The sequence below is a fragment of the Salarias fasciatus genome, chromosome 16 (assembly GCF_902148845.1).
Source record: "Salarias fasciatus chromosome 16, fSalaFa1.1, whole genome shotgun sequence".
NCBI lineage: Eukaryota > Metazoa > Chordata > Actinopteri > Blenniiformes > Blenniidae > Salarias > Salarias fasciatus.
In genome coordinates, this window is record NC_043760.1 from 9,077,890 (window position 1) to 9,095,720 (window position 17,831).

Consider the following 17,831-nt stretch of genomic DNA (forward strand, 5'->3'; position numbering starts at 1 on the left):
TGTGTGTGTGTGTGTGTGTGTGTGTGTGTGTGTGTGTGTGTGTGTGTGGTGGGGTGTTAATGTCCAGGTGGGATCGTCCACAGAGTTCAGTCAGTCTGGTGTCATAGCAGCAGAAGTGTGAGCCTCTTCTCTCTGAAACAAACACGAGGATCCCTGTTAGAACAGATTTCTGTACATTTCATGTTCCCACTAACGAATCGTTCATCCTTCATCCACAAACATCAATCTCTGGAAACCTTTCAGTGCATTGCTCTGCTGCGATCGTGATTGATATCAATACGATGAAAGAACCAACCCAGAAGAAGCCCAGTCCCAACAGGACGTCCACGGTGTTTCAGAGGAGATCATATGTTTGGGAACATGAGCATGTGCTTTATTTCTTCATGCGTCATTAGTCTCAGGCTCACTGAGGCTTGGATCAGTTCTCCTGCCCGGCCTTCCTGTTCTTGTTAATTAGTGGTTTTAATTCTGCTGGTGAAGCTTCTTTTGTTCATGAAGTCTGCTGCTTGAAACCTTCCCTCTTTGCCTCTGCTGCTGCTGTTGTGTCTGAACTCTGCACTGCGTCTCCTTCATGCTGCTTTTCATTGCAGTTGAGAAATTATTACTTTCCAAAGTCACCTACTGGTGAAAAAGTGGGAGATAAGATCCAAATAAAGAAAAAGTAACTCCTGAAACACACACACACACACACTGCGGCGGACAGACCTCCATCTGTTGGTGGATCCATCTGAGCGACTGTGTGATTCGTGTGTAAACTCCAGGTTTGTTCCTCAGAGCGCAGCCTCTCCCCCAGCTGGTCGCCCCGACCAGCTTCCAGACTGAGCCGTCCTCGAAGGCCAGAGGACCCCCGCTGTCCCCCTGACAGCACACACACACACACACACACACACACACACACACACACACACACACACACACACACACACACACACACACACACACACACACAGATAATATATTTTTGTTGCAAAACCTGTTGAGGGGCTTTATAAAGAAAAAAAAATGCCTTTGCTTTCAGAGTTTGCAAAAACGGCAGTACTTTCCCTGCAGCTATCACAAAAAATTCAAATTTTGTTGGTTTTATCAGAAAACATAAATGTTTAATACATTTTTGAACATTGGAAAAATCAAGTTTAACCCAGCCAGAGTTCATTTAGCTTTGTTGTTTTTAGTTCTCGCTATATTGTTGTTATATGTCTGTAACTCTGCATGGTTTCCTTTATGTTTCGTACAGCAGATGGAGATTTGCCTTGTGCTAAACCCGTCTCATTTACAGCAGCTTTGTGTGAACTCTTGAGACTCTTGGTACATGAATATGCATTGTCCCGTCTAAACAAAGAAAGAGAAAAGGGAAAGCTCCTCAGTGGTTTTATTCTTTCACACCGTGCACAGGGCAGCCGTACCTGACAGGAGTCCACCCCTCCCTCCAGGTATCCCGCGCAGATCATCCAGGGGGAGATGAGGCCTCGGTAAACCTCCGGCCGGTTGCAGGTCTTGGTGGAGATGAGCGCTACTTTCGCTGAACGCAGAAACACGCTGGCTTCTCCTGGAAGAAAATCACCAGCAGCAACAGGAATGAAACCACCACATCCACCAATCTCACTGCTACAGGATGGATCAGTGGGGAGATTTGTGAGGACATTACCGAAACATGAGCTCACTCTGAAACCACCTCAAACAGTCAACCTCCACACCCACCTTCATCCTCTGTTGCTCCCCAGCCGGAGATCCAGCACACGCTGCCTTCTGCAAACTCCTCTCCGGAGTTGGGGAGACAGATGGGCTCCACAAAGCCTGCGGAACAAGGAGCTGCGTCACCGCCGGAGTCCGCCGTCTCCTCAGGCACGCGCACGGCAAAGACTGCTACCGTTAAAAACCAGCGGCTTGGCCAGCTTGAGCAGAGCGATGTCGTAGTCCAGAGCGGTGTCCTTGTATCGAGCGTGGTGCACGATGCTCTGCACAGCCAGAGACTGGGCGTTGTCCAGGGGCTGCTCCGTCAGCCCCACGTACACCGTCCACAGGGAGGGGCTGTTGAAGCTGAGGATGAAGAAGCACAGAGCTGCAGGCCTCTGTCAGAGAAAAAACATCTGAAACACACACAGGAAGTCCCTTTGCGTGCACGGTGAGAACATGCAGACTCCATACAGTGTTTAATTCACATCCACACATTCAACACACTAACATGCAGAGAGCTCACACTTCTTTAAAACCTTCCAGAGACAGAGATGGGAATCGAACCGTTGGAAAACGATAAAAGATGAGTCGCTTTACCCCCGTCCCACAGCCTGAGACTCACCCAAAGACGCAGTGCGCTGCGGTGAGGATCCAGCGGGACGTGATGATGGAGCCTCCACACAGGTGTTCGCTCCTGAAGTGGAGGCTGACCTGCCAGGGGAACTGACCCGGTCTGGAGCTGTTCCCCCCCACAATGCGAGTGCTGTGCTGCGGCCTGGAGCCACACTCTGCAGGGAAACACACACAACGGTCAGCAGTCCTGCAAAGTCCGGTCCGGAGAGCTGCTGCTTGGACCACTGCACGCCGTTGGAAACATGCAGGAGGAGGCGAGGTGTCACGCCCGGCGTGTGGTATTGGTTTAACCTGGGATGTAATGAACCTGACACGGACCAAACCTGATATGTGCTAAACCTAATGTGTAATGATGCTGATCTGCATCCCGACAGCTTCACCCCCAGTAAACACTGGAGAACCTCAGGCGACGCTGCCAGGAGAACATCACAACACCGTGTCCGTGAGCATCACAAACAGAAGGCGAGTCCAAAAAGAGCATGCAGGAGGACATGCACACAGCGCACACAGGCGTTTCTCCTCATGGTTCATGCATCCCAAGGAAGGATGAGGTGCGTTTCCTCACCCAGACATTTGAGAGTGGTCACCATCCCTGAGCTGCACTCAGTCTTACTGTGCTCACAGGAGAGAGGAGCAGCACATTCATAAATGTCTCGTGTCTCTCGCCCTCAAACTGTCTCTCTGTACAGACGGTTTGTGTACCTGTAGGATTTTACATTCTGGAGCTTGATGGCGTGAGACTCGCTGAAGTTGAGGGATACCAGGCTGCTCCGCAGGTCCGCCTCGATGGAGGTCACAGACACGAAGAAGGAATTCACGAACCTTTCAGACAGCAAGACGACAACCATCACTGAAAACATGAACTCCTCAGATCAACCTCACTTTAGCTTATGAAAGGTTTTGTCGCAGCGTTGAGACGCATTCAGGTCAAAACTGCAAGCCAAGCCAGACTTAACAGGAACATGATGTGAACACACTGCAGAGGAAGGAACGGGAGGAGAACCTGGAATAACCCAGCTGCTTGCAGGCTGAGAGGCTCAGAATCTTATTCCAGTCCTCCGAACAGACGGTGCTCCACTGTCCTCTCCTCTGAACCTGCAGCACAGAGCTCCTCCCACTGAGACGCACTGAGGGCCAGACAGAGGGAGAGCGAGGGAATGGCGTCAACATCGAGTAACAAAATGAATTTACTTTGACCTCCAGCACCTCTGTGAGGAGCCTGGGAGTTACTTTTGACCAGGACTCCTCCGTCAACTCCCACATTCAACACTTTTTTTCTCCTGAAATGCCTCGAAAATCAAGAACATGTCGTGACACTGAGAAATTAATCCACGCATGTGTTACTTCCATGGTAAACTATTGCAGCTCACGATGATCAGGGTGTCTGAATAACTGCTTAAGAGCCTTCAGCGGATTTAAAATGCTGCACTTGGTTCATCTCTCACTCTCTCTCTCTCTCTCTCTCTCTCTCTCTCTCCTGAAGTGGGGTCATGGGTCGCTTTCATTTGTTAAACCATGGTTCAGTGTTGAGTGTCTCACCGCAGCCCAGCTCGTCCTCCTCGTTGTCACAGTGCATCACTCCATCACACCGAGCCGAGGAGCTGAAACACTGAGAGGAGGAGCCACAGCGGTACCTGCCCACACAGCTCAGACCCACTGAACACACACACACACACACACACACACACACACACACACACACACACACACACACACACACACACACACACACACACACACACACACACACACACACACACACACACACAGTCAGCTGATTCTCCCTCATAAGGTCACCATTTTTAGTTAAAATATTGACGCTTCACTGAAAAGATTTAAACTCCTTGTGGTATTTTGAAAAACACTAAAATGAGTGTGAGAGCCCTTCCGATAATCATGTCAACACAGTGTGTTTGTGTGTGTTACAGTGCATGACACCATAGGACTGAGCCGGTGTGATTGTTTTGGGCTGGCAGGGCAGATCCCATAGCAAAGCAAAATTGAAGATGAGATCTCCTTTATGTCACATTTACATCTCCTAGATATAAATGAGCACTAATCGAGAAAAGAGTGGTTTTCTCATTCTTCTCAAATGTTTCTCCTGAGAATTAAGTCTCACAGTGAGCACTATGCAAGTTCTCTAAATTCTCTCACAACTGTCTCTTTTCCTGATCTCAACTAAGAGAAAAATGAGACTTATTCTGCCGCTTTCAAATATGTCTCAATCTGATATCCTTACTTGGAAGCACTATCTCTGTTATGTCTCAGTGAGAAACATACATGGTTCTGTCTCTCACTGCTCACTATTTGAGTTCTCAGATTCTCTTACAGTTGTCTCTTTTCTACAATTTCAGCGAAAAGAAAAATGAGAGTAGTGCAAGCTCTCAAATTAGTCTCAATACGACACATTATTTAATATAAAACCTCAATCATATCTAAGTTTGTCTCATGGCAAAATTTGACAAAAAAAAAAAAATCAATTCAGGCAAATAATTTGAGATATATGGTTTGTTATACATCATGTTCAACTTACAAAATGTGTTAATAACTCATTTCAATTATCAATCATCATTACAATTTCAGTTCCAAAACTTAATCCATTAAAACAAACTGCCGTGATGGACTCAAAGACACCTTTTAGAGACTTTTTTAAATGTCTGAACTTTCTAGATGTTGACATGGTGCTGATAATTTTTTTTGACAGAATTCACAGCAAAGCTCTATTATATAGAGCAGTACAACAGAGTCTTGGGAAGTGTAACACATAATAGAGCAAATACTGTTTTGATAATCATTCAAATCACCCTGATAATACAGTAGATTATTCAGTACAATGCAATTTCCCATTGTATTGTACTGAATTAAGGACTAATGCTTTAGCAGGTAAGTCGCATGTTCCAGCAATGGTGAGCACTTTACACACAAAAGGTTCAGATATCAACACTGCAGGTTGGACAAGAATTCCATTGTTTGCAAGCTCACTTAGTGTGTCACTGAGTGGTCTAAGGAATGTAACCATGAATGGTTTTGAATCCTCATACCCAAGTCCAGCAAATATCATATTCTCTCTTTGTGTGTTCCATGAAGCTCAATTCACTTGATACAATAAAAAGGCCACACTGAAAACTTGAACGATTTGAAAATAGGTACCCCATCTGTGTTCAAAGGGAGAGAGATGTTTTTAGGGTCCCTAAGAGGACCACCATCATCTACAAGCTGTTTGTAAACTTCTGCATCATATATACGAGGGAGAACCAGAAAAAAACGGACACTGGTTATAACTTTTAATGTGTTTAATTGTAACAATTGTTCAAAGCTGTCGCCTTCACAGTAATCCCCGCTGGTTTGAATACACCGTTGCATCTGTGTCTTCCAGCTTTCAAAGGCGTTTGAAAACTTGTGCGTAATGATGCCGTGCAGTGCGTCTTTCGATTTTTGTTTAACCTCCTCGACGTCCTCAAATCTCCGCCCCTTCAGCTCTTTCTTCATTCTTGGGAAGAGAAAAAAGTCACAGGGGGCTAAGTCTGGTGAATAGGGTGGATGAGGCAGTAGGATCATCCCGTTTTTCTCCAGGAACTGCATTACACGCAGGGCCCGGTGCGCCGGCACGTTGTCATGGTGTAGCCACCACTCACCATCCCGCCAAAGCTCCGGACGCTTCTGCCTCCCTGCTCCTCGGAGCCCCTCAGGACCTGGATGTAGTGGTCCTGGTTAACAGACTGCCCAGGCGGCACAGACTCGCTGTGTTCGGCTTCCAGAAAAAAGATCCTCGCGGATCTTCTCCTGCGTGCGTGAGGATGCGGGTCGTCCGGAGCGGGGCTGGTCTTCAATGGACATTTCGCCCCTTTTAAAGCGCCCATACCATTCGTAAACCTGCGTTCTCCCCAGGGCATCATGTTTTTACGCCTCCTGGACCATGGTGAGTGTTTCTGACGCCGTTTGCTGTGTTCCCCTGCTGCTACCTCCTGACACAAAAGAGAGCACATCAATAGTTCATACCTTTTCTTCTGGATCCAGACCCTCTTAAAATATTTAAAGAGTCACATTTTCCTTAAATTACATTTTTCATCAATTAGCAAAGAAAAGATTTCTTGCAAGAAACTCAAAAGATAACAAAATAAAAACAGAAAACATTTAAAACACAAGAGGCAATTTGACAGAAATTGAACACATTATGCAAATACAGCTAATGGTTGCATATTCTTTTTTCCCCATATCTTGATGTGATTCTCAGTCAGAACTAACTGTGTTCAGGATCTCTCTCTCATCTGCACTTGGGACTGGGTGTGGCTAAAACAGGTCAGACAGCAGAGAAGGTGGCTTTTGAACATAAAACACATTCACATGTCATCAAGTTCTCTATGTCATCATAGCGACCCAATATTCGGATATTCTGGACCAGCCCTAGTTATTACTTACTTTTAGTCGTTATTCTTTACAGAGACGCTGCGCTGTTTCTTCCTGCCTGCTGAATGAGCGTCCTTCTTCTTCTTTATGGCAGTTTATGGCAGTTTGCTACCCATTTCAGGGAGCATTACCGCCACCTATTGAGCGGTATCTTAGGAGAACAGAGTGGGCAGTTACAGACTATAATCTTCCAAAGAACAAACTAAGAAAGAGAAAAAAATACATATAAAAAATCTATAATAATACTAACAATCCCAAATTTGCATGCGTGCAATGATAATGATATTTTCCAGGAAGGTATCTTCCAGAACAAAAGGGGGCGGTAGTGCGCTGCAGCGCTGCACAACCGCCAAGAAGAAGAATCTGAAAAAGGAACTTGACCGTTAATTTCTGGAGGGAAAAAAGAGGGAGACGCGTCCGTAAGCTGCTGCTCCAGACACGACGAAACTTGGAGAGGTAAGAATGCTGTGGTATGTAATGCTGTGAAGAAATTCTTTTGACATTATCATAAGGTGAAATATTAACAGTTGTGGTAACGGAGTGGTACGCTGGAAGGTGGGGATTAGGTAGTTTGGCGTCTGTCCAACAGGTAATTAACAAAGAAACTCCGAACTGTAGCTATTTTCATTCAGACCGGTGAAAATGGGACGGCTGGCTAGCTGCTTACTGCAGTTTGTATAACGTTTAAATGTATATCCTGCTCATGTTGGGAGCAGCGCCTCTCCTACTCGGTGGCAGGTCTCTACCTGAGGTGCTGCAGTAAGTTGGTTGTGTCGCTGCCTTTGCTTTCAAGCAGACTTTGCAGCAGGATGTTGTTTCCTGTGTGTAAAATATTTACAGATGATGAAACTAACAATCAGTTAGGAAAATAATTTGATTTGACTTTTGCTTATTTTGATCTAATTCTTGCCTCAAAAAGATGTGAATTAGGTGAAAATAGTGTATATTTATATTATAGTTGATACAGTATTTCTTTTTTCATTAACAGGATGGATAAAAACAAAATGCCTGCAAAAAAGAGGGTATGGGTTCCCAAGAAGAAAATGAAGGCCCTGCAGAGCTCCCCTCCCCCAAATGAGCAATCTGGTAAGTATTGAGTTAATAATTTCTGTTATGCATGGGGATGGGCAGGGGTAACAATCATAAGGTCCATATGATGTCTAAAAATAGTAGTCTGAATTGTTGTGCTCAAATACAAATGGAATATAAACATTCTCTCTATCTCTTTCTCTCTCTCTCTCCCTCTCTCTCTCTCTCTCTCTCCCCCTCTCTCTCTCTCTCAGGGTGTGTTGCATTTGTCAGATGGGAGGATGCTTATACCAGCAAAGTCTTTAGAGGTTCTGACATTTTGGCAAGAGATGAGGCTCCTGTGCAGCTGCAAGATCTTAAATCAGGAGATTCTGTTTTAGCAAAGTGGTCAGATGGTAAATTTCATAGGGCCACTGTTGAATATGTTTCATCAGATCAGGCTAAGCCACCACAAGGCCACCCAACTCCACAGGAGTCCTTTTTACATATTTTAAAAGACGATGAGCCATCAGACTCAACATCAGGGTCTGACACCATTATAATAGATCGGAGCCCACTGTCTGAACATGGCGAGAAAATCTCATCGCAGAATCCATCACCTGATGGGGGACATGCAACAGGCCTCAACACAGCTGGCCCACCACCCAATGGGTAGGTTTGTCATAATTATTATATAATCCCCGTGGGCTCACGTGTTCAAAACTTTTAATAATTATCCAAACAGGTCTGGCAAAGTTCAAAACCCCCTAAACAGCATTAGGAAAACTTTGTTATCCAATCTGTGATCATAGAATAGCCTCTGTGCACAGTTCCACTACTTCCTGAACTTAAGGCTGCTCTTTCATTTTCTGTCTTACATCTGAGTAGTCACAATGGTCAGACACATCTGGATTAATCAATTTTTCCAATAATGTCAGACAGGAAATAAAGGAGCTTGTTTAAGTTCAGGAAGTAGTGGAGCTGTGCATAGAGCCCATTATTTCAGTAAATAGTATGTGAATGACGTGTGAGCCCTGATGAAAATTATTTGCCATTAGTTTTGTCATTATTTCTGAATAATGGTCAGAATATTTTACATAAAAAATGTAATTAAATGAATCTGTTGAAAAATGTTTATAGATTTCAAATATTTTAACAAAGAATGGAAATAGCCACTTTACAAGCTCACATGCCACAACATATTGTGAGGTTGTTGATCAGCTATTTCCACTATTGAAATGTGTTATGTTTTTAAAATATAAAATGGTTACAAATATGGCAGATTTTGGGCATAGTACATTTATTTATATTATTAGTACTAGCCACCATATACATAAAAACAGTTGACAGCACCAGTTGTCAAGGCAGCACCTTCTTTTATGTCTCTGCTGGTCATTTCAGTCAGTTCTTTGAAGTTATTTGTCATATCTGTTATGGGCAATTTGTGTTTACAGAAATGCCATTTCTGGTTCTATGTGATTTTATGATAGCTCTACCAAAGGGGGGACCATTGATCCATCACCCTACAGAGGCCATGCAGCTGGCCCATCACCACCATACAGCCTCAACACCTCTGGCCCATCGCCCTACAGCCTCAACACTTCTGGTCCATCGCCCTACAGCCTCAACACCTCTGGTCCATCGCCATACAGCCTCCACACCTCTGGTCCATCGCCATACAGCCTCCACACCTGTGGTCCATCATCCTACAGCCTCAACACCTCTGGTCCATCGCCATACAGCCTCAACACCTGTGGTCCATCGCCCTACAGCCTCAACACCTCTGGTCCATCGCCATACAGCCTCAACACCTCTGGTCCATCGCCATACAGCCTCAACACCTCTGGTCCATCGCCATACAGCCTCAACACCTCTGGTCCATCGCCATACAGCCTCAACACCTCTGGTCCATCGCCATACAGCCTCAACACCTCTGGTCCATCGCCATACAGCCTCAACACCTCTGGTCCATCGCCATACAGCCTCAACACCTTTGGCCCATCGCCTGGTGGAAGACATGCAGCTGGCCCACCACCAAACAGCCTCAACATCTCTGGTTCAACGTCTGGTGGAGGCCATGCAGCTGGTCCACCAGTCAGTGCATGGGTACCATGTGAGGATTGTAAGGGGGAGTTTGAAAAAATCCTACACGAAAAGAGAAGGATCGATGAAATCATCTCGAGAATAGGCAAGTAATCAAATAATTCTAGTAATCATCTTGGCATGTTTTTATTATGCTCAAAATGAAATTGCCTGCCATTAAATCTGCTTATTATTTATTTTAAAGAGTTGCAGGAGCAACTTCATTCCCTGAATGATCATTGCAAGACATTACACGGAATAAATAACTGAGACAGCCCAATGCAAAACCTGCTACATCCATGCTCAATGATACCTAAGCTTTACTTGAGCTTGCAATGCTTACACTCAGTTTTATTTTTTCATTTCATAGTTGTCTGACTAAATTCTCGGAATAGAAATTTAATACCAGAAATGAAGTTTTATCCAGTATCATGTACAGCACCTTTAACGATAACAGACTGTTGCTTACATTTGTATTTATGATTGTACCAAAAATCTTACTTGCTGATTTCAAATTCTTTCAACTGAAATGGACGTCTCACTGAGTTATTTCCTATTAAAGAGATAATTCGGGATTTTTTACATGAATCTGTATGGCATCCCCATCAGCAGTGTTGTCCATTCACACAGACTGACCCCTGACAGCGTCCAGTGAGCAGAGGTCCTGTCTGGTTTAGGTCCAGACGAAAGTAGTCCGGCAAGTTTGCTGGATTCACGAAAATAAAGTGTTTTTCTTCTCAAACCAATATGTGTTCGAAAGAGTGATATATTTGCATCACAAAACCGTTCATCACGAAAAAGTCAGACCTCGTAAATGCTTGGCACTATTTTCTCTCCCTTCATATCACTCCGTGCTGCCTCCAGCTGGAGCTAACTTTAAACTGTAACCAAAGTGAAACCAGCGCGGCTGCCATCTGGAGGCAGCGCAGAGTGATATGAAGGGAGAGAAAATAGTGCCAAGCATTTACGAGGTCTGACTTTTTTGTGGACAACGGTTTTGTGATGCAAATATATCTCTCTTTCGATCACAGATTGGTGTGAGAAGAAAACATTTTATTTTCAGGACCCCAGCAAACTTGCCGGACTACCTTCGTCTGGACCAAAACCGGACAGGACCTCTGCTCACTGGACGCTGTCAGGGGTCAGGGGTCAGTCTGTGTGAATGCACAACACTGCTGATGGGGATGCCATACAGATTCATGTCAAAAATCCTGAACTATCCCTTTAACCTTTACTGCAGTTGTGTATGATCTATATGGTAAGTCTTTTTGCCAAATCACTCATTACAGATTTTATTGCTCTTGTCTTACAGTTTATGTCCTGAGATGTGCAACTCTGCCTGGTTGAGAACATATCGAGGAGGCCAAGCTCAAGAAAGCCATTGTCAACAAATGTAGGGCAAGAACAGGTTCTAAGGAGTAGCCCACTGATACAGCCTGCCCTATGTGGACTGCTTTATCTCTTTTTCACCGTCGCTTACTTTTTTTTTTTTCTTATTCATTTTCATGGACCAGTTCCTGCCATGTTGACACTGAGGTTTGGTAGTGTGTGAATTAGTAGTACTAGTAGATTCCTAGTTTCTTTTCACATGGTTTCCTATATTTGAGCCAAACCCAAGTGCAATTGTTCCACGTACCCCAGCGGTGCTGGTCACTGTGTTTAATGTCTGCAATTTGAAAGTTTACGAATGCTTCGTAGTGCTTACTCCAGCTCCATAAACGCTAATCTAAAGTTAAGCTTTCACACCGTTGTAAAGAGATCTCTTGGTGTAAACAGCATGATTCCAATTTTGTGAATGTTTTTTGTTGTTTTGCTTAAATAGTTCACCAATGCTGCTGCCCAAATACTAATGGTGATTTGATACATTATATTGTACAAATGGTGTTACTGAAATAAAATTTTCCAATTTTCAGTATTGAGTATGTTTTTGACATTATTTCTAATTACTAAAGATAATTAATCTTTAAATTGCATTCTCAATTTGTTCTCATATTTCTCAAATATGGCTCAGATATTATTCTCATATGTAGCTTCAGTAAGACATTTAAGAGAAATAATCAAGACATAGAAGAGACATTGGACACACATTGATGAGATCTCTTTTAAGGCTCATACTTCTTAGATTTGTCTCATAAAAGTCTCAGATTCATCTCATGTTAATCTCTTTTAATGCTCCTTCAAATAACCAAGACATAACTGAGATCAGGGGTATACAATTATGAGATCTTATCTGTTTATCCCACTTCTCAAATGTTGCTCAAATGGTTTTCTCAACTTAACCTCCTTTGTCTTGCTGATGTCTTGTCTCTTTTTAGCTTATCTCTTGCTCCTAAGGGACCCTTAGGAGAAGTAATTCAGATACAAATGATCACAGAATGATATGAATATGAGAAGCTCAAATTGATCTCACGAGATGAGATTGAACAACAGATGAGCAACACATTTTTCCTATGGGATGTGACTCTTGTTTGGACACATGAGACCTCATTCCACCCGACTCAGGTGTGTTAGCTGAAATCTGTTGTATAACACGTAAGGACTGCATCAAATATTGAAAGGACAAACACGGCCGTGATACGGCGGCTCACCTCCGAGGCCGATGCAGAGAGTCAGGACGATCAGCGTGACCAGGCAGACCGCGATCAGCAGCTCCGTACGATGAGCCAGCATACGAGTCCTCCAGCTCTTCTCCAGGTCCTCCTCTGTGACCGGGAGGCAGCACAGGGCTGAGTCTGGATGTGTGTGTGTGTGTGTTGAAACAAGCCTCTCTCCCTATTAAAAATTCTCCGTGCCTTCTAAACAGCTATTATTGAGAATATTGCCACTAATTCATTACAAGGTGATATTCCAGTTGCAGCATGTCAGGTAAAAAAAAAGCCTTTGGAGTTTCTCTGTCCCCTTCAAGAACCATTCCACCGCAGGGACAGGGCACTGAGCATTGACAGGGATTCCTCACACCCTCTTCAAAGATTCTTTGAACTGCTGCCATCAGGAAGACAATTCAGTTCTAAATATATCCGTACAGTCCCGGGGAAAAGCACCGTCTCATTTTGCTTGCACTGCAGCTCTATGCAGAGCTGGCTGAATATAAAGTTTGAATTGATTTGAAAGGGGAAAGTTTTAAAAAAAAACTGTACTTTCTCCACCTGAAGACCCCGACTCACCGTCGATGAACGGCTGCACCTTGGTGATGGGCATACCGGGACTGCGTGAGGTCTGCGGGTGGGGCTCGGTGGGGTTGGGGGAATCGGCCTCTGGTTCCTCGATCGCAGCACAGCTGCCCAGGGGGCTGACATTAAGAGTGTTGGGGGTCTCGACTTTGGGCAGGTCCTCCTCTGTCACAGAGACCACCTCTATCTGGGAAGGGTCTGGCTGCTCAGGGTCCTCGGTCCTTAGTTCCTGAATGGCAATAGGAAATGATGAAGCCGTTATCATTCTCTGAACTAATGAGCTTCTATTTAATGTCTGAAGCAACTTCAGGTCCAGGCACAACAAGACACACCTCTGTTATACCCCTCTCACACTGACCTACTGAGTCCGCCGAGGTCTGCAGATCACTGCGGAGGGCAGAGTGACTGCAGACTGACTGCGTATATGGTGTGTGTATGGTCACATAAAACCAGGGATCAATGTCGTATAGTTGCTCAGAGCTGATAGAGGGATGTCGCACTGAGACAACGTTCTGTTTTCCTACAATTCAGTCTGGTCTCGATTACATCTTGCATTGCTGGGGACAGCGGGTGGATTGATCTAATAAAAAAAAAAAAAAAGGTGTGTCGGATGAAATTTCATGTTTGTGTAAAAAGGTGAATCATCTTTTCTACCTGTGATTTTCAGGAGGGAGGTACCTGGACTGTACGATGGATATCAACCTGGAAGAAGAAGTTATTTTACACAATCAAAGAACCTATGCTGCAGCTACATCTCCTGATTGAGAATGAGGAAGAGGAAATGGACATAGCAGAGGAGAAAGTTTGTAAGGAGATGGCACAAGGAGGAGGAGGAGAAGTTGTTGGCTCATTTAATAATTCCATGCATGCCACTGGGAAACTGCCATAATGCTTATAATGGTCGTTCGTTTCTCGTCTTGTGTAACTTATTTGATCTCGCAGGTGAGATCATGGCCTCATGATGTGTTTTCACAGCAGCCACAGTCCAATGAGATATGGCGAGATCAGTCCAACAGCGAATGAGAATCTAGGACTGTTCACATGAAACCTCCCACCAGCTAGTCTGCCACAGTCCACAACAAAACATTAAACATGTTTAAGTTAAAAAAAAATCATTTTGGACAGTCTTGGAAAGCTTTAGATGGTGGTGTACTGATTTTGCATCATTTTGGAATGCATTTCTGGAAGCCATGCACCGGTCAATGTGCCTTCCCTGTTTGCTGTGAATGGTCCAGCTGCACATACATCCCGGCACCACGGCACAGTGCAGTCCACCGCCGTGGTGACCTTCTGCAGTCTTGGTGGACGACAGCGTGAAAAGGACATTAGCTTCACGCTCCTTTTGCAGGGTGAATGTAACCAGAAATCAATTCATGGTTTTATTCTCAACAAAAAGAAGGCTAACGTACGTTAACGTGTTAAGAAGTAGTGCCAAGAACTGAATATTAGCAGAATATTAGAAGAGTATTAGCTTCTCTTCATTGGATTTCAGTTAATTCTAGAATAGAATTTAAAATCATTCTGTTAACTTATAAAGCTCTTAATGACAAAGGGCGGCGGGCACAGCTGCTCTGCAGCTTGCCTGCACCGTGCCAACAAGGTGTGTCCAGGGCATTTTGCATTTTGGTGCAGTCCGGCGCGGTGCGACGTGGCATATCCACGCCTCTGTCCCTTTAAGCACAGGGCTGTCCAGGTGGTCTCTCTTCTCCCGTGTGCTTTGCATACCAGCTTGGATCTGGCAAGCTTTCAGGGTAACTTATGCACAGTGTTTTTGGCACAAAATTGTCACTGTGCCAAGCTGAATCTGTCGACACTTCCCCGTGGTGCACGGCCACGCCCACCTTGGCGCAGCCCGGTATACCAAATTACCAATTTAGCTTCACATTGTGCTGCATCAGATAAAATTACCACTGCATGGGCTGTGCCAAAAACACTTGGTTCTCAGAGTGCTGCTTACTGGAGGCTCCTGTGTTTTCTAACAGAAGGCAGAGCTTTCAGCTACCAGGCTCCTCTCATGTGGAACCAGCTCCCAGTTCCAGGTTGGGAGTCCAACACAGTCTCTACTTTGAAGGTTAGCCTGAAGACCTTCCTATGTAGCTGATAGAGCTGGCTCAGGCCACCTTGAACCATTTTCTAGTACAGCTAGTTATTGTTGGATTGATGTAAAAATTACAAATGTATCTAGTTTGTTCACATTGAATCCACCTTAATTTATAAAGCACCTAAAACAATGATGGGGAAACAAAGTTCTGTATACAGAAATACATAACACAATAAATAGAACCTTAAAGATAAACAAAATAAACACAATGAAGATTAAAACAAGTAAAAAGTATACAAAAAAATAAGGAGCTCACACATTACAGTCGGCATCTTACATGATGTGAAAAGGAGAAGAAGTGGATTTTAAGGTTGGATTTAAAAATAGATAAAGAAGAGCCTGTCTAATGTGCATTGGGAGATTGCTCCATAGTCTAGGAGCTGCCACTGAAAAGCCTCCATCCCCTCTGAGCTTCAGTCTGATTTTAGCTGATCTTCTGTCCTGAGAAAACGAACAGGGCTGTGAGAGCGGGACAAGACCATCGAGCGATCTAAAAGCAAATGAAAGAAGCTTCAGATGGATTCTAAAATGAGCAGGCAGCCGGTGGAGAGAGGTGAAAACAGGCGAGATGTGCTCATGTTTAGGTTTACAAATTAAAATACATGCAGTCTGTGAGTGAAAATAGTGGAGTTTCTCTTCCTGTCTCATCCTGCTGCTTCACTGAGAGAACTCTATCAGCTCTTACAGTAAATATTCTGTGTAAAGCGATTATGTAATTTTCCTTAAGACAGTTTATTAAATTTCACAATTTGATCTATAAATGACCTGCTCAGGAGCTTTTCCAACAGTCTGCTGATCTGACATCATGTAGTCTCTGCTCCATCAGGCTGAACGCGCCAGAAGAAAACACCAGAGATGTTCTTCCCCAGCAGTTTGAGAGGAGCGCCGTGTGAGTGTGACTTACTGTGGGAGGAGGTGCTGAGTCAACAGGATCTGAAACAAAGGAAAGCAGCAAGTGAGAGCAGAACAAACACAACGGGCGGAGCGGCCTTCAAATCCAACGTACGTGTGTCGACAAAGCTTTTGGTCATTGTTCCATTTTCTTCACACGGCTTCGTCTTGGATCATCTCCTCCAGCGCTGCCTGAACTCTCTCTGAGCCGCAGACACCTGAGCAGCTGAGTCGGCCTCACACAGAGGCTCAGGTGACACGGCAGCCCCCTCCAAGGGTACCGTTACACACTCATGTGTCCGAGCGGGGAGGAGGAGGAGGAGAGGAAGGACAATGTGTATTCCAGAGGTGTTCCCCTTCAATAGAATAGACGATTCTACAAATTCATCCATAGCTTCATTGAGAATACATGTTTATGCATTTACTGAAAGTGACGGCTATGTTGTAGCCATGAAATTGAACAACTGCAATTAAAACATTTTATTATTGTGTTTGAACTATCTTAGAGAGATCTGCACTGAGAAGTCGATATTAGTATTAGTAGTATTAATACTATTAATACTATTAATACCAGAGGAGAATACTTTTACAGCGTTGCTCCATACAGAATAGAAAAGAATAGAATACAATGTTAAAGTGTCAAATAAAACAGAATGAAAATTAGGGCTTAATGATCATTACTGTACAAGTCTAGAAGAAAGGACAGTAAAAACACAACAAAAACACTATTTACAAGAAGAGTTACTCGGTGAGATGTCCACAGGAAGGAAGGATTTTCTGTGACTCTGTAGAGCACTTTGGGGAGATGGTTCTGTTACTGAAGGTGCTCCTGCTGAGGATCAGGACATCATGGAGGACTGAGGGACTTTGTTCAGGATGGACGTCTGTCTGGACCAGATCCTCCTCTCTGAGACCACCAGAGCAGAGTCCCCCTCCAGCCCCAAACACGTCACTGGTCTTTCTAATGAGTTTGCTGAGTCGCTTGGCGTCAGCCATCCTCAGCCTGAAGTCCCATCATGCAACAGCGTGGGAGATAGAGCTTGCCACCATAGAATACCTTCAGCAGAGTGTGTCAGACGTTGAAGAACCTCAGCCACCTCAAAAAATAGAGACGGCTTTGGCCCTACTTCACCCTATCCAGTGTATTGTCAGTATGTACTTCTTCCACAATGTCCACACTGCCCCCCTGGATGGAGACGGGGAACAAGGCCTCCTTGATCCTCCTCAGGTCCACCAACGGCTGCTTGGTCTGTGTCAGGTTGAGCTGCAGATAGCTCCGCTAAGTGACAAAGTTATCCACCAGCAGCCTGTACTTGGTCTCATCATCCCGCCGATACATCCAACTACTGCTGCGTCATCAGAGAACTTCTCTAGATGAACGATCCCAGTGCAGCGGAAGTCTGTGGTGTAGAGTGTGAAAAGAAAAAGAGAGAGAGGACGGTCCCCTGAGGGGCCTGGCGTTGCTGACCATTCACACACAATCCTGCAGACACAGGTACAGCAGACTGCCAGTCAGACGATCCAGGACAAGAAGGGGGAATCCACCTGCATCGCTTCTCACCCAGCAGAGTCAGACTGATGGTGATGAAAGTACTGGAGAAGTCAAATAACATTACTCCTGTAACATTAATCCTACGGTGCTGCCAACCCAGTGTCCAAGTGTACATGATGGCGTCCTCTGGCCCAAGACAGGAAGACAGGGCTGCTGCTAGATGAGGGACCAGAGCAGCTCCAGGATGAGTCTCTCCATGCTCTTCATGATGTGGAACGTCAGCGCCACTGGTTTGTTGTCCTTCAATCAATAAATGACAGCAGCGTTCCTTCATATAAATATATATTTACATTTCTCCACAGTTTGCCTCCGA

At 44.6% G+C, this 17,831-nt stretch overlaps 1 protein-coding gene across 1 annotated transcript; it reads right to left on the reverse strand.

The window, feature by feature from the left end:
- Nucleotides 1-84: 84 nt before the first annotated feature.
- tmprss3a (transmembrane serine protease 3a) lies at nt 85-13,239 on the reverse strand. Its single transcript, XM_030112243.1, has 12 exons — nt 12,951-13,239; nt 12,393-12,506; nt 3,847-3,963; nt 3,311-3,434; nt 3,010-3,129; nt 2,873-2,919; nt 2,297-2,462; nt 1,868-2,037; nt 1,699-1,794; nt 1,404-1,546; nt 706-858; nt 85-132 (listed from the first exon to the last, which is right to left on the reverse strand). Exons 1-12 carry the CDS (start codon nt 13,237-13,239, stop codon nt 91-93), a joined length of 1,581 nt encoding a protein of 526 aa, XP_029968103.1. The 3' UTR covers nt 85-90.
- Nucleotides 13,240-17,831: the final 4,592 nt, after the last annotated feature.

What these genes read in the sequence shown, in the direction of transcription:
- tmprss3a (XM_030112243.1), bottom strand. Translation starts at nt 13,239, where the DNA reads ATGATAACGGCTTCATCATTTCCTATTGCCATTCAGGAACTAAGGACC. An exon ending in GCAGCGCACTGCGTCTTTGG is followed by an intron (nt 2,038 to 2,296) that starts GTGAGTCTCAGG and finishes CTTCATCCTCAG; the next exon opens with CTTCAACAGCCCCTCCCTGT. An exon ending in CAAGCCGCTGGTTTTTAACG is followed by an intron (nt 1,795 to 1,867) that starts GTAGCAGTCTTT and finishes CTTGTTCCGCAG; the next exon opens with GCTTTGTGGAGCCCATCTGT.